Source organism: Recurvomyces mirabilis (genome assembly GCF_035927965.1).
Source record: "Recurvomyces mirabilis strain CCFEE 5264 chromosome Unknown scaffold_23, whole genome shotgun sequence".
Classification (NCBI taxonomy): domain Eukaryota; kingdom Fungi; phylum Ascomycota; class Dothideomycetes; order Mycosphaerellales; family Teratosphaeriaceae; genus Recurvomyces; species Recurvomyces mirabilis.
In genome coordinates, this window is record NW_027041957.1 from 398,873 (window position 1) to 412,207 (window position 13,335).

General features: G+C 53.0%; 5 protein-coding genes across 5 annotated transcripts; 4 read left to right on the top strand and 1 right to left on the bottom strand.

Moving 5' to 3' along the window:
- Positions 1-278: 278 nt before the first annotated feature.
- On the top strand, positions 279-2,649 carry LTS14_008066 (uncharacterized protein; the record flags this gene model as incomplete). The annotated part of the gene is made up of 5 exons (XM_064840754.1): positions 279-953; positions 1,011-1,345; positions 1,510-2,218; positions 2,281-2,377; positions 2,432-2,649. 5 exons carry the CDS (start codon positions 279-281, stop codon positions 2,647-2,649), a joined length of 2,034 nt encoding a protein of 677 aa, XP_064691785.1.
- Positions 2,650-3,212: 563 nt separating this feature from the next.
- PEX6 (peroxisomal assembly protein) lies at positions 3,213-7,526 on the top strand (the record flags this gene model as incomplete). Its single annotated transcript, XM_064840755.1, has 2 exons — positions 3,213-6,781; positions 6,842-7,526. The coding sequence occupies 2 exons, from the start codon at positions 3,213-3,215 to the stop codon at positions 7,524-7,526; spliced, it is 4,254 nt and encodes a 1,417-aa protein (XP_064691786.1).
- Positions 7,527-8,190: 664 nt separating this feature from the next.
- On the top strand, positions 8,191-9,809 carry LTS14_008068 (uncharacterized protein; the record flags this gene model as incomplete). The annotated part of the gene is made up of 3 exons (XM_064840756.1): positions 8,191-8,483; positions 8,539-9,555; positions 9,605-9,809. The coding sequence occupies 3 exons, from the start codon at positions 8,191-8,193 to the stop codon at positions 9,807-9,809; spliced, it is 1,515 nt and encodes a 504-aa protein (XP_064691787.1).
- Positions 9,810-10,135: 326 nt separating this feature from the next.
- Positions 10,136-10,987, top strand: LTS14_008069 (uncharacterized protein; the record flags this gene model as incomplete). Its single annotated transcript, XM_064840757.1, has 1 exon — positions 10,136-10,987. The coding sequence occupies one exon, from the start codon at positions 10,136-10,138 to the stop codon at positions 10,985-10,987; it is 852 nt and encodes a 283-aa protein (XP_064691788.1).
- An 8-nt stretch (positions 10,988-10,995) lies between these two features.
- On the bottom strand, positions 10,996-13,043 carry LTS14_008070 (uncharacterized protein; the record flags this gene model as incomplete). Its single annotated transcript, XM_064840758.1, has 8 exons — positions 10,996-11,007; positions 11,061-11,272; positions 11,332-11,509; positions 11,563-11,755; positions 11,808-11,896; positions 11,948-12,140; positions 12,193-12,807; positions 12,865-13,043. 8 exons carry the CDS (start codon positions 13,041-13,043, stop codon positions 10,996-10,998), a joined length of 1,671 nt encoding a protein of 556 aa, XP_064691789.1.
- Positions 13,044-13,335: the final 292 nt, after the last annotated feature.

Below are 13,335 nucleotides of genomic sequence, written 5' to 3' on the forward strand. Positions count from 1 at the left end.
TGCTTCTTACTATGAGCATGCCGCTGCATCAAACACCTTGTTCATGATCATGCATTGTGGCGGACTAGGCGTAGATCAGCAGGCACACAATCTAGCAGGAAGCGGAACAGATCAATAGAGATGAAGCCATCAGGCCACAAGAGGAAGGCCCTCCAGCTTCGTTCGATTGGTGCGAAGATAGGGAGGCCCAGAGTGAGGTTACATAACAGCACCGACCGCCCGTCTTCGGTCTGCTGGCACCCAACCTTCCAAGGCCCTCTTGATTTCGCCTGGGCAAGATGTTCTTCTCTACCTTGGCCATTAGTGCCCTTGCCACGGCTGTCATAGCTTCCCCTGTGCTTCCACATGCCGTACATGAGACACGCACAACTGCCCCTTCTGGGTGGGAGAAGAGAGAGATTCTCGATCGTCGGGCTATGTTGCCCATGAAGGTTGCTCTCACCCAAGGCAACCTGGACAAAGGCTGGGACTGGCTGAAGGACGTTTCACATCCCAGCTCTGCCAAGTATGGCAAGCACTGGTCCGCTAAAGATGTGGCCGAAGCTTTCGCACCAAGCGAAGGGTCAGTAAATGCTGTCAAGGCCTGGCTGGCTTCTGCTGGCATTGCCGGACCTCGTATCAAGCAATCGCAGTCATTGAATTGGTTAGAGTTTAGTGCCACCGTCGACGAGGCTGAAGACCTTCTCAAGACTCGCTATCATGTTTATGAGCACGAGTCAGGACAACCACATATCGCCTGCGAGGAATACAGTATCCCCGCTCATCTTCAGGAGCACGTCGACTTCGTGTACCCTACTGTCCACTTCGACGCCAAGATCAAGGCTCGTGCTGTCCCAGAGGACGCTGCCGAAGATATGATCGAGAAGCGCGACAACCCTCACGGTGGCTCGTGGGGACCCGGGAAGCCCTGGGGACCGTGGAAGCCTCCAGGAGGGGGGTGGAGAATGCCGAAAGTATGTGCATAATCCCAAGAATTCTGCAAAGCGTCCCGTACTCACGGTTCTTTGTAGTGGCACAAGCCTACCAATGATCTTGCCAACTGCGACGAATACATCACTCCAGACTGCCTGCGCGCTCTTTACCAGTTCCCGATTAACCGCCAAGCAAATCCAAAGAACTCTTATGGAATTGTAGAATACAGCCCGCAGGCATACGTACCCAGCGATCTAGATATGTTCTTCCGCAACTTCAGCCAGCAGCAAGTCGGTAACAGGCCTATACTTGATTCGATCGACGGAGGCGTTGTTCAGCAGACTAATATGAGCTTCAACTTCAACGGTGAATCCGATCTTGATCTGGTACATCCATCGTTGCAGCTTCCGGCCTTTGACTATGCTAACAATGTGTCAGTAAGTTGTCATACCTCCGACTATGCCCGTTTCTCCATTCGATCCCTGCTGCGACCACTATCTCCGATGCGTGGAAGACACTTCACGCCGTCATAACTCACCCTGTCCATCTGTACTGGATCGACTGCAGCTACGCTAACATGTGCTTCTAACAATCTAGGGAGTACGCCATGACGCTCGTCTACCCTCAGCAAGTCACTTTATACCAAGCCGGTGACCTTGTTGAAGGTGCATCCTTCGATGATTTTCTTGATGCGATTGACTCCTCATTCTGTACCTATGACGGTGGCGACGATCCCAATCAAGACGCAGTATACCCTGACCCCTACCCGGGTGGCTACAAGGGCCCGAAAAATTGTGGTGGCTACGCTGCCACGAAGGTCATCTCCACGTCCTACGGCTACAACGAAGCGGATTTGACTCCATTCTACGAACAACGTCAATGCCATGAGTACATGAAGCTCGGGCTCATGGGAGTCTCGGTCTTGTACTCATCCGGAGACTACGGTGTCGCAGGCAATGGTGGGCAATGCATCAACCAGACCTTCGCACCAGGCAACAGCAGCTACACCAACGGCAAGTCGGGCAAGTTCAACCCTAGTTTCCCAGGCACATGCCCTTATGTCACATCCGTTGGAGCCACGCAGGTTAAGAATAACACCGATATAAGCAAGGCCCTGGCTACTGGTACCCAGCCGGAGGAGGCTTGTGAGACGGTCATCTACTCCGGTGGAGGATTCAGTAACGTCTTCCCACTGCCGGACTACCAGTCTGCGGCTGTGCACCAGTGGTTCTCCAAGTTCCCTCCTCCGTACGGTGCGGATCGCTTCAATAACTCCCAGCGTACTCGCGGACACCCTGACCTCTCGGTAAGCAAGACTTCCGTCGCCCTCTAAGTCACTCAACGCTCAAGGTACTAACAACCATGCAGGCGAACGGCGCCAACTACGTCGTATCTGTGGACGGGAATTTCTCCCTTGTCTATGGAACGTCCGCCTCGTCGCCCACAACTGGTAGTATCCTCACATGTCAGTAAATCCTCATTTCAAGGTAACGAACGATGCTAACCAGGACCTCTGCAGTAATCAACCAAGCTCGGTACAACGCCGGCAAGAGCAGCATCGGCTTCATCAACCCTGTCATCTATGCCAATCCAGGCGTGCTCAACGATATCACGGAGGGTGGCAATCAGGGCTGTGGAACGCCAGGCTTTCAAAGCGCGCCGGGATGGGATCCTGTCACTGGGTTAGGAACTCCAAACTATCCCAAGATGTTGAAGCTGTTCTTGGGTTTACCATAGACAGTCTCTGAAGTGGCAGTGTGGAGGATGGTTGATGATGATACGAAGGGCTCGTTGGTAGCTTAGGTTGGCAGATTGGTTGAGGTCTCAGCTTCTATATGACGATACGCACACCTGGGGTGCCCCTCATCATCATAACACATTCACGCACGCTCATGGGTATGTGTGTAGATGCAGTTTGCCACAGGTAGTTTGGCCTTCATGTTCCTGCTCTGGTGCACGGACGCCTGTTGATGTGATGTGTAACTTCCGCATTCTGCCATCACTGAGTTATCGTTCCGGAGCATTTTCTGCTCAACAAAATCACTATCGTCATGCTCGAGTTCAACCTCCCCCAATCACACACGAATCCCAAGGAGGCCACAGACGACGTGATGGCCGTAAGCAATGTAGTCTCGGCTGAGGCAAAAGGTTATGACCTCGGCTCGGCCGTGACCGGCTGCCGGTCGAGGACCCTCTTGGCTGATTGAGTTCAGCATGTGCGCCTGAGGAGCTGCACGTTACTCCTTCGTGAGTGACACAAATGCGTCTGCTGAGCAGAACAATTGTGGTGGACGATCAGGATGGCCTATGAGAACCCTACAGTAGGGTGTTTGAAGAGGAAGCGACGGAGAAGAGAAGACAAGCCTCCCATATCAGCACGAATATTCCTGGACGGTAGCTTGAAGGGTGATGTTGGGGTCCTTTCCGAGGACTTGTTGCTGGATCTATTTTCTGGTCGTGGTGCGCATGACTCTGGCACGTTATATACAGCCCTCACACCATGGACACCAAACACAACCATAACAGGGTCGGATTGGACAATCCTACCTCTACGAACACAGCTCAAGGATGAGAAAGCCCTACCAGCATCCACTCTGCGCTTCCCTGCTGCTGCGAGCGGTATACAGAGCTTTGTCAATTTAATTCAAGTCAGCTCGCCGACCCGAGTTGTGAGGCTGAACACTGCCATTGAAGTCAAGATTAGCGATGTGGTGCCCTTGGCGTTGGAGACAGTGATTGTCACGCTGGATGTGGAGGCCGTCTCTAAGCTCGAGGAAGCGCAAAAGAGATACGGTAAGGGCTTCGCAGGCGCCAATGGCTATGCTGCTAAGCGAGGTGGAAAGCACGGTGCTGTGGAGAACGGCAACGAAGTGGGAGTGAAGAATGACGAAACACGGCAGAAACAGCTTGTGCGTGAAGCTTTGCAGAAGACTGCGATTGTGCATGTTGGCGATCTGCTGAATCTAGGCCTGACACACCCTGTAACGCATGCAAGTGCACCTCCAGCACGAGTTCTGGCCTGCGAGCCCGTGTCACAAGGTCTTCTGTCCTCGAGCACAAAGATTGTGATCACAACCGCTTCCGACACACGACAACATGATCCTCGTGGTCGTGCCCTGATTTCACCACGTCTGGACGAGGAGACGGACGAAGACACCTCTAATGAGGCTTTCTTTTCAGCTACCGAGGAGAATTCACCCATGAAGCCCATTGTGACGTCCAAATCGACAACGGATTTGTCCAATACAGATGACCTGTTTGACTCGAGCACGGAAGAAAGCAACCTGTCCGATGATTCCGACGACATGATCTCACTTGCGAAACCAGGGATCACGGAAGGGCCATCTGGTATTAGCTCTGCCATGAGCTCGAGCACGCAGAGGCCATTAGGAGGACGAGGTACCGGCGTGAGTACACCAGGCTCCATCTTTTCGAACGTCACAGCCAGCACCATCCGCGGTGGACAAGCGACGAAAAGCAAAGTCTTCCGAGCGCAGGGTCTCATAGAGAGAATTTCTGATGAGCTATTGCATCCCAAGCCTGCTTCCACGGAAGATGAAGAAGCACGTGTGTATGTCGATTCTACGGCCTTAGCACGCCTTGGCTGCTTCTCTGGCGACTGGGTGCAGATTGAGTCTGTCGAAAGCCATGGTCTTCCACAGTTGAGCGCCTTCGGTGGTTTCGACGCCGCATCAACTCAGTCCTGGCGACCAGTCAAAGTATATGGTCTGCCTGAGCACATGTCTCGTAAGCCAGCTCGTTATCCGATGGCCAGCAAACATGGACGTCGCGACAGCATCTCCTCGATAGCAACGACGGCAGGGACGCCGGCAACACTTTATACTTCACCTATCTTGCTGGCCAATCTCGACAATGCAGAAAGCGTCAGTCTGTCGCCATTGTTGTTTGGTAGAAGGCAGGCGGCAAAGCGTGGAATGACACAAAGGCCACCATCTTCTGCATCGCGACAACCTCCGATCGCATCGGAAGTCACACTGAGGAAAGTGGTCACACCACTGTCTAGTGAGCGAGCTCTTAGTCATGTCTTGTTCGCGAATCTGAAGGAGCACTTCGAGAGCAGACAGCGGATCGTGAAAGCTGGTGATGTGATCGCCATACCTATCGATGCCAGCCTCGGAAGGTCTCTATACGAAGGTGAGGCTGAGCAAGAAGGCACTGGCCCAGGAGCTCTGCTTGGCCAGTGGCACCGGGAAGGCAGCAAGAGTGATCCAGCTATGTCCGAAGTCGCGTGGTTCAGCATCGAGTCTGTCAACGTGCCGTCGGAAGACGAGGAAGCGACAGAGATAACAGATCTGTGGGCAGGCGCAGCCTCTATCGACCCGTCTCGTATGACTATGCGACAGTCTGGTGACGAGAAGCGAAAGCTACCTTCTGCAACCAGCAACGTCTGGCCTTACTACATGGGTGTACACAAAGCGGCGAAGAAGGCCGCACAAGCGGGACAGCAGACCTTGCCGGAGGCCGTACAGACAAGTGTCACTACTCTGCATCGTCGCCTGCGCGAGCTGATATCCGTATCGTCTAGTCCACGAGCAGTGCATCTAGGCATGCCGCCACTAGCGTTATTACTCACATCAACGCAACGCAGTATAGGCAAGTCGTATATGGTACAGCAAGTATGTGCAGATTTGGGTCTGCACTATTTCGCCATCGACGGCTTTGACATCGCCTCCGAAGGTGGTGGAAATGTGGACACTCAGACGCAGGGTCTTCTCGAAGCACGATGTGAGAGAGCACTGGACTGCGGATCAGAATATACTGCTCTCTGCATCAGGCACATCGAGACGCTCAGCTCGGATAGAGTCGCGGCCTCGCTAAAAACTGTACTGGAGTCCGCTCGAGTGCTTGTTGCAACGACTACAGACGTTGAGAAGATTCCAGAGGCAGTGCGAGGACTCTTCACGCACGAGCTTGAAATGACTGCACCCGATGAAGGTGAGCGCGAGGGTATACTGAAGAATATCGTGGCAGGTTCAGGTGTTCCGCTAGCACTAGAGGTGGATCTTGCAGCTATCGCTGTAAAGACTGCGGCGCTTGTGGCAGGCGACCTCGTCGATGTTGTCGATCGCGCCTTGGTGGCAAGGACGGATCGCCTGACAAATCTTGCGAAAATAGCAGCAGGTCATGGTGTCCCGTCCGTAACGCTAAAAGACATCCAGCTATCAGGCGGTACCGCAGCAACATCACTCACGCCAGCCGACTTCGAAGCAGCCGTTGACCTCGCTCGCAAGAACTTCGCTGACTCCATCGGCGCCCCGAAGATCCCGAACGTGCAATGGTCTGACGTTGGCGGTCTCACGCACGTCAAAGATGCCGTTGTTGAGACGATTCAGCTTCCGCTCTCGAGACCTGAGCTGTTCGCCAAGGGCCTCAAGAAGCGCAGTGGTATTCTGTTCTACGGCCCACCAGGAACTGGCAAGACTCTGCTGGCTAAAGCGATCGCCACAGAGTTCAGTCTCAACTTTTTCTCGGTCAAAGGCCCGGAGCTGCTGAACATGTATATTGGCGAGTCTGAAGCCAATGTACGAAGAGTCTTTCAGCGTGCGCGAGATGCGAGACCTTGCGTCGTCTTCTTTGATGAGCTGGATAGTGTGGCCCCGAAACGTGGGAATCAGGGTGATAGTGGTGGTGTTATGGATCGGATCGTCTCGCAGCTTTTGGCTGAGCTGGATGGTATGAGTGATGGCGAGGATAGTGGTGGTGGTGTCTTCGTCATTGGTGCTACGAATAGACCGGACTTGCTCGATCAGGCTTTGCTTAGGCCAGGTCGCTTTGACAAGATGTTGTATCTTGGCATCAGCGATACACATGAGAAGCAGGCTACTATCCTGCAGGCACTGACGAGGAAGTATGCCCACCCAATCCAGCATGCTCCTTCTGAATTTAACCATACTGACCTTACTCTCAGGTTCCGTCTCGATCCATCATTATCGCTTCCAAAGGTGTCAAAATCACTGCCCTTCACCTTCACCGGAGCAGATCTCTATGCTCTGTGCTCGGACGCCATGCTCAAAGCTGTTACGCGATCAGCTAAGCTTGTGGATCAGAAGCTGGCTATTATCAACGACCAGCGTGTCACACGGGGTCAAAGCAAGGCCTCGGTCGCATACTTCTTCGACCATCATGCTACCGAGGATGACCTAGAAGTCCTGGTAACCGATGGAGACTTCACCAACGCAAGACGAGAACTGGTGCCCAGCGTCAGCCTAGATGAGCTGCAGCACTATGAACGTGTTCGGGACACATTCGAAGGCACGACGAAAAAGCCTGTGCCCAAAGCGAACGCAGATGTTGCTCGACCACTTAATGCGCGTTCGCAGTCCAGCCAACGTGATATTGCCCAGTCTCGTGCTCAGCTTGCTGCACTTATGAAGCGCGCCCAGGCTGGGAAGGACAGGGAAATGACGATGAATGGACATGCTGGTAATGGACATCAAGCTATACTTGGTGCTGATGATGAGTCGGGTGACGACTATGTTGTCAGGACCGATCGATTAGCTATCAACGGCGGTAAGAAGGGCAAAGGCAAGGGTAAGAGTGCTGATATGGCGTCAGCTGAGCACGACGATGTTGGCGAGGATTTGTACGATTAGAGCGAGAAATGGAATTACAATATGGCGCTCACCTGCATGGTTCAAGCGCCCACAAAGTGCTGACGGCCTCTCAATAATCAATCGTACACCGAGCACCTCGCGTCTGATGCTGACCGAACTGCACGCGGTCACTGGTTGAAGCACTCTGTTCTCGGCTGCATTTATGGCAGATTCAAAAGCACGTGAGCCATACATTAGCACAGCTGTATGAAAGTCTATGTGCCTGCCGTATCTGCTTTCCGTGCATCTTTCAACGAAATATCGCCGCAAACTCGGCTATGATCCGAACCGGCCTCGTCTCCGACTGCTCTTCCTCCTTCTTTCCCCGCCATCTATTAGAGTTCTCTTGATACCATGACGAAGTGGGGTACACACGAGCCCCGAGCCTGGGCACCAGACTCGATCGCATGTCTCCAGGCGTGTCTTCGGAGCAGTGGGAAGAGGCGTGGGAAGCCGGCGTCTGGTTCGGGATGCCCTTGGCGAGATGTGCATATAGCTCTGGAATTCGTCTCGCCTGGTATGAGACGATGGTATAAGTATTGGTCTCACCTCATCACTTCACCGCTGTAAAGAAGAGACCGGAAGGTCCACATGGTCTACGCTCGAAAGATCATATTTACGCGACGCTCTATCCTACTTCCTGCGGGCTCGACAAACCAGCAAGATGTTCCTATCCTTCCTCTTCACACCATATCTGCTTCTGGCCTTACCCCTTCTATACTTCGTCTTACCATACGTCCGCAATTGGCAGATCCAGGATATCCCGGGACCACTTTTGGCGAAGTTCAGCGACCTTTGGTATTTCTACGAAGCAAGACGATGTAGGAGATATATGACTGTACATAAACTCCACCAGAAGTATGGCAAGCTGGTGAGGATTCAGCCAAACCAAGTGTCGATCGCGGATCCTGATGCCATCCCAATTGTGTATGGCCATGGCACTGGGTTCCTGAAGTCGTAAGTAAAGGCATGCGGGCTTTGGAACAATGAAGCTGAACTGATGGGATATCAGGGACTACTACGATGCCTTCGTCTCGATCCAGCGTGGCCTCTTCAATACTCGAGACCGCAACGAGCATACCCGGAAGAGAAAGACCATCTCGCATACGTTTAGTGCTAAGAACATTGGGCAATTCGAGCAGTATATCCACCATAATCTCGAGCAATTGGCAAAGCAATGGGACGACAGGAGCAAACAAGCAACGGGTGGATACTATAAGTTTGACGCGCTGCATTGGTTCAACTACGTCGCGTTCGATGTAATCGGAGATCTGGCGTTCGGAGCTCCATTCGGTATGTTGGAAAAGGGAGCAGACATCGCAGAGATCCGCAAATCGCCAGATGCACCGCCCAGTACAGCGCCGGCCATTGAAGTGCTGAACAGAAGAGGAGAAGTCTCGAACTGTATCGGGACAATGTCCTGGATCAAGCCATACGCCAAGTATATCCCGGATCCGTTCTTTTACAAGGGCGTAGAGGCTGTGCAGAACCTCGCTGGCATTGCTATTGCTCGGGTATCGCAAAGGCTGGATGCTGCTGAGCGTGGTGAGATCAATCGTGTCGACTTACTGGCACGACTTATGGAAGGCAAGGACGAGAACGGCAACAAGCTCGGTCGCGCTGAGCTCACAGCTGAGGCCCTTACACAGCTCATCGCCGGATCTGATACGACCTCGAATACTTCCTGCGCACTCCTATACCACTGTCTCATGCATCCCAATGTCGTCAAGAAGCTCCAGGCCGAGCTGGATCAAGCACTACTGTCTGACGACGTGCCAACTTACGAGCAGGTCAAGGATCTGTCGTACATGGACATGGTTATTCAGGAGACTCTTCGCATCCACAGCACATCCAGCCAAGGTCTGCCTCGACTCGTGCCGCCCGGACCTGGTGTCGATCTCGCCGGTCATCACTTCCCGCAGGGTGTTGTGCTGAGTGTGCCGGCTTATACTATGCATCACAGCAAGGAGATCTGGGGCCAGGACGCTGATGAGTTTCGGCCGGAGAGGTGGGAGAAGGTTACTGAGAGGTAAGGTTTCCACTTCGGTTACTCAAACAGTAAGCTGACGACGTCGCAGACAGAAGAGTGCCTTCATCCCCTTCTCCTACGGTCCTCGCGCCTGTGTCGGTCGCAACGTGGCGGAGATGGAGCTTTCGCTTATCGTCGCGGTCGTGTTCCGACGTTATGAGTTTGAGCTCTATCAGGACTATCTTGAGACTAGGGAAGGGTTCTTACGCAAGCCTCTTGGGCTCAACGTTGGCATGCGAAGACGCAAGCACTAAGTGGACTTTGGCAATGACACACTTGGCGTGTAGCGGGCGCTCTGCGTGGAGGTAATGTGCGAGGCGAATGTCTGCTTATATGTACATAATGAGTTCCTCCACCGGATGACCTTTTTCCAAGACATCCCAATATGTCCAAAGGTTGGCACTTTTGTGGTTCTGCAACACGAGCACCTTTGAAGCTTTGATGTGAAAGTCATGTCTCCATTTTTCCCATGACCAAGTCGACAAGTCGATCGCTGCATTTGAGCTCCAGCATCTGCACATCAACCAACAATATGTGAAAGACAAGCAGCTGAGCCTCCGAGGCTGTCACTACAGGTATAATGTCGCAGAAGCGCAAGCGTACAGCTGAAAATGCGTTAGCGGTATCTACTGGTGAGGTTCACCGATCTGAGCCCATCGAGGACCGTCAATCGACCTTCATAGGCTTCTTCTCTCCGGACGTACCTGCTAGAAACCTACAACGTATCGCAGAAGTCAAGAGCGCCTCGCACAAGATCCTGGCATGGCGTAAAGAAGGCACCCAGCGATCGCTGACTGGTAGCATCGCGCAATACGATGTCGGCAACGACGATGATGGCGAGAAGAATGGCGGCAAGGCAGTCCAAAGAGTGCTTGATCAGATAAAAGTCGTGGGCTCTTGCGTAGTAGCACGATGGTATGGTGGCATTATGCTTGGGCCGGTGAGGTTCACACATATGGAAGACTGTGCCAAGGGTGCGGTGCGGAAGTGGCAGGAGAGCATTACTGAGGCTGCGACGAAGAAGCGCAAGCTTGAGGATGAGACGGTGCAAGCTGGGAAGCTCGCGAGATCACTTGAAGAACGAGATCGCAGTATAGGCGTGCTCAGGACCTTGGCTGCTGAAAAGGAGCAGATGGTCAAAGACGCGCTTGTGTTAGGCATGGAAGAGCTCGATCATGACGGTGTCGAGGCTGGATCTAGTAAGGCTGAGCCTACGACCTTGGCGCCTGCGAAAGCAGAGGCCACTGTCTCGCCTGCAAAACCTGCCTTGGATTACAGCAACATGCCCATCGATCGTCTACGGGCACTTGACAAAGCTAGGGATGCCACTCTGGCTTTCCTGCTCAAGCGTATCGAGAAGGCTGAAGCTGATCTGGCTGCACTTGGAGAAGCACGTTATCGCATTATCGATAATCGAGTCCATGTGCCGTAGCAGACGACCTAGTTCATGACCTGCGCTGAAGTCAGCATCTCGGGCCTGCTATACCCAAGACAGTACTACTTACCTTGAACTGCTGATAGCCAAAGAAGTCACACTTAGCCGAAGCATCTGGATCTGCCGCTGGCCCGATGGTAGTATACGTTACAGCCAGAGTATCAAAGCCAACGGACTGGCCATTGGCAGCACTTCCAGCGCCATTACTGATGTAACTGGGCCAGTACGGAGCGTTGCTGGCTCGCATAGGGTTGGGATCGTGGGTGACAGCGAACGAGATCCCTGTACACAATGTCAGCACTCTGCTAAGTAGGCCACAAGGGGACGATCGCGCGACTCACAATATGAAGTCATGATCTCGGCAAGAGTGTGGTTGTTGGCTTGCGGGAAGCCAGTCGTAGCGGATGCCAGGAAAGCACTGGTTGAGCCGTGCAGCTCGCTACCAGCTGCAAATGTGAGCTTGAAGACTGCTGAACTGTTGGCATTCCTGTCTACGGCGTTCGTTGCCATCTGATAGGTCTGCGAATATGTCAGTCCTGGCTCCTTGGAGAGAGTGTCTGGAGCAGACTTACTGGGCAATCAATGATGAAGTCTCCGAACCACGTCTGTCGCTGGTAGAAAGTAGAGTTGAAGTCTGACATAGGGTAGAGCTGATAAAGACGAGAGAAGAATGCGGGACCAGCGAATGGGAAGAGGTACTCTGCATCCGTGGTCTCTGCCATTTGCGTCATGAGCGACTGATTGCTGAAGATATAGCCCTCATATCTGTGAACATCGTTAGTGCTTGACCACATGACGAGACAATAAGAGCACCTACGCTTCGCGATCGACCAAGAGTGGGACATCGTAGAAGTGACCTAGACTGAATGCGATGCTTGGGAGCTCTTTGATGAATTTGTAGTCGACCTGCAGTTGCTATTAGCAGTATCCGTGGCTGGTAAGGAGTCTTCGGCATACCACAGGACCCCAATAGTAGACGCCGAAGCCGTCTCCACCAGTGGGATACGACGAATTTTCGACGGCTTGGCTCAGCGTAGCTACTGTGCTACCAGGCAGTGATCGCAGACAAGCGAGACTTGAGCAGTTGGAGAGCGTCAAAGTGGTGTCGAATTGCTTGTCCTGTTGAGAAGAGTTCAGGAATGGTTGCCACCTAAATCTATTAGCGTTGTGCCTCAACTTACGAAGATGAATTGTGTACCCACCATGGATATTCGGCAATAGCGGCGCTGAACGGAGGCTCATCATAAGCACCACCAGCAATAAGCTGAGTAGTAACACTTCCGCCTCCAGCTGAGCCACCCCATAAAACAACCCTTGTAGGGTCGCCACCGAAAGCGTACGCGTTGCGTTGGACCCAGTCTAATGCAGCTCGCTGATCAAGCAATCCAGCATTCGCGACTCCGTTTTGCATGGTCTCTCCTCCAGCCAAGAAGCCCAACAAGCCGAGTCGATACTGGATGGAGATGTAAATCATGTTGCCATTCGAAGCGTTGACCATAGCATCTCCTGGATAGCTCTGGGCATTACCTTGAGTGTAGCCTCCGCCATGGATCTGTACCATGACGGGCAGACGGTTCGAGACGGGATGGCTTGGAGCAAGGACGTCTAGGATTAAGCAGTTCTCGGATTGACCTTGTGGTGTGTGGATGAAGGCCGTCGGGTCCGTCGGGTCGACATAAACGGAGTATGGCTGGGACTGGTAACATGCTGGGGCTATCTGGGTGGCGTTGTAGACCTTTCTACTGTCGAAGTTGTTGTTTGCTTCGATTGGACGGGGCTTCTGCCATCTCAGTGATCCTGTTGGGTTGGCTGCGTATCTATACAACCAAGTCAGTGACGAATTCGTGTCGCTGAAGACGGTATGATTGGCTCACTGGATACCACGGAAATAGTTGATGCCAGCAGTCGCATTACTATAGCCTTGATACTTTACATAGCCCAGGTCGACCATTGGAGCACTGCTGTTGACTGTGCCCACCGTCTGGATGGCTTGGCCATTGCACACTGCTACTAATATGCCGAAAGAGGCGACCAGACATGATAGAGAAGCCATAGTCGATGGAGTGTGAAAGAGAACACCGAAGACCTCTTTTGGCTAGGGAGGATGACAGTCTTATGCTGTCGACGACGAGTGCTGCCCTTCCGGACATACCTTTCGTCATCGTCATCGGCAAGACAACTGCCATATGGGCAGGATGGCGTGAGGTCGAAGAAGCCCCGCAAACCTTGTTGTTGCTAGTGTTTGAAGCTGCTGCAGGAACCGAATGCGATGATGGTGTATCAAGCACCTCCATTAAGCGTTACAAGCACGTTCTTGCGAGACGGCTTGGGAAGCCGAGATTACC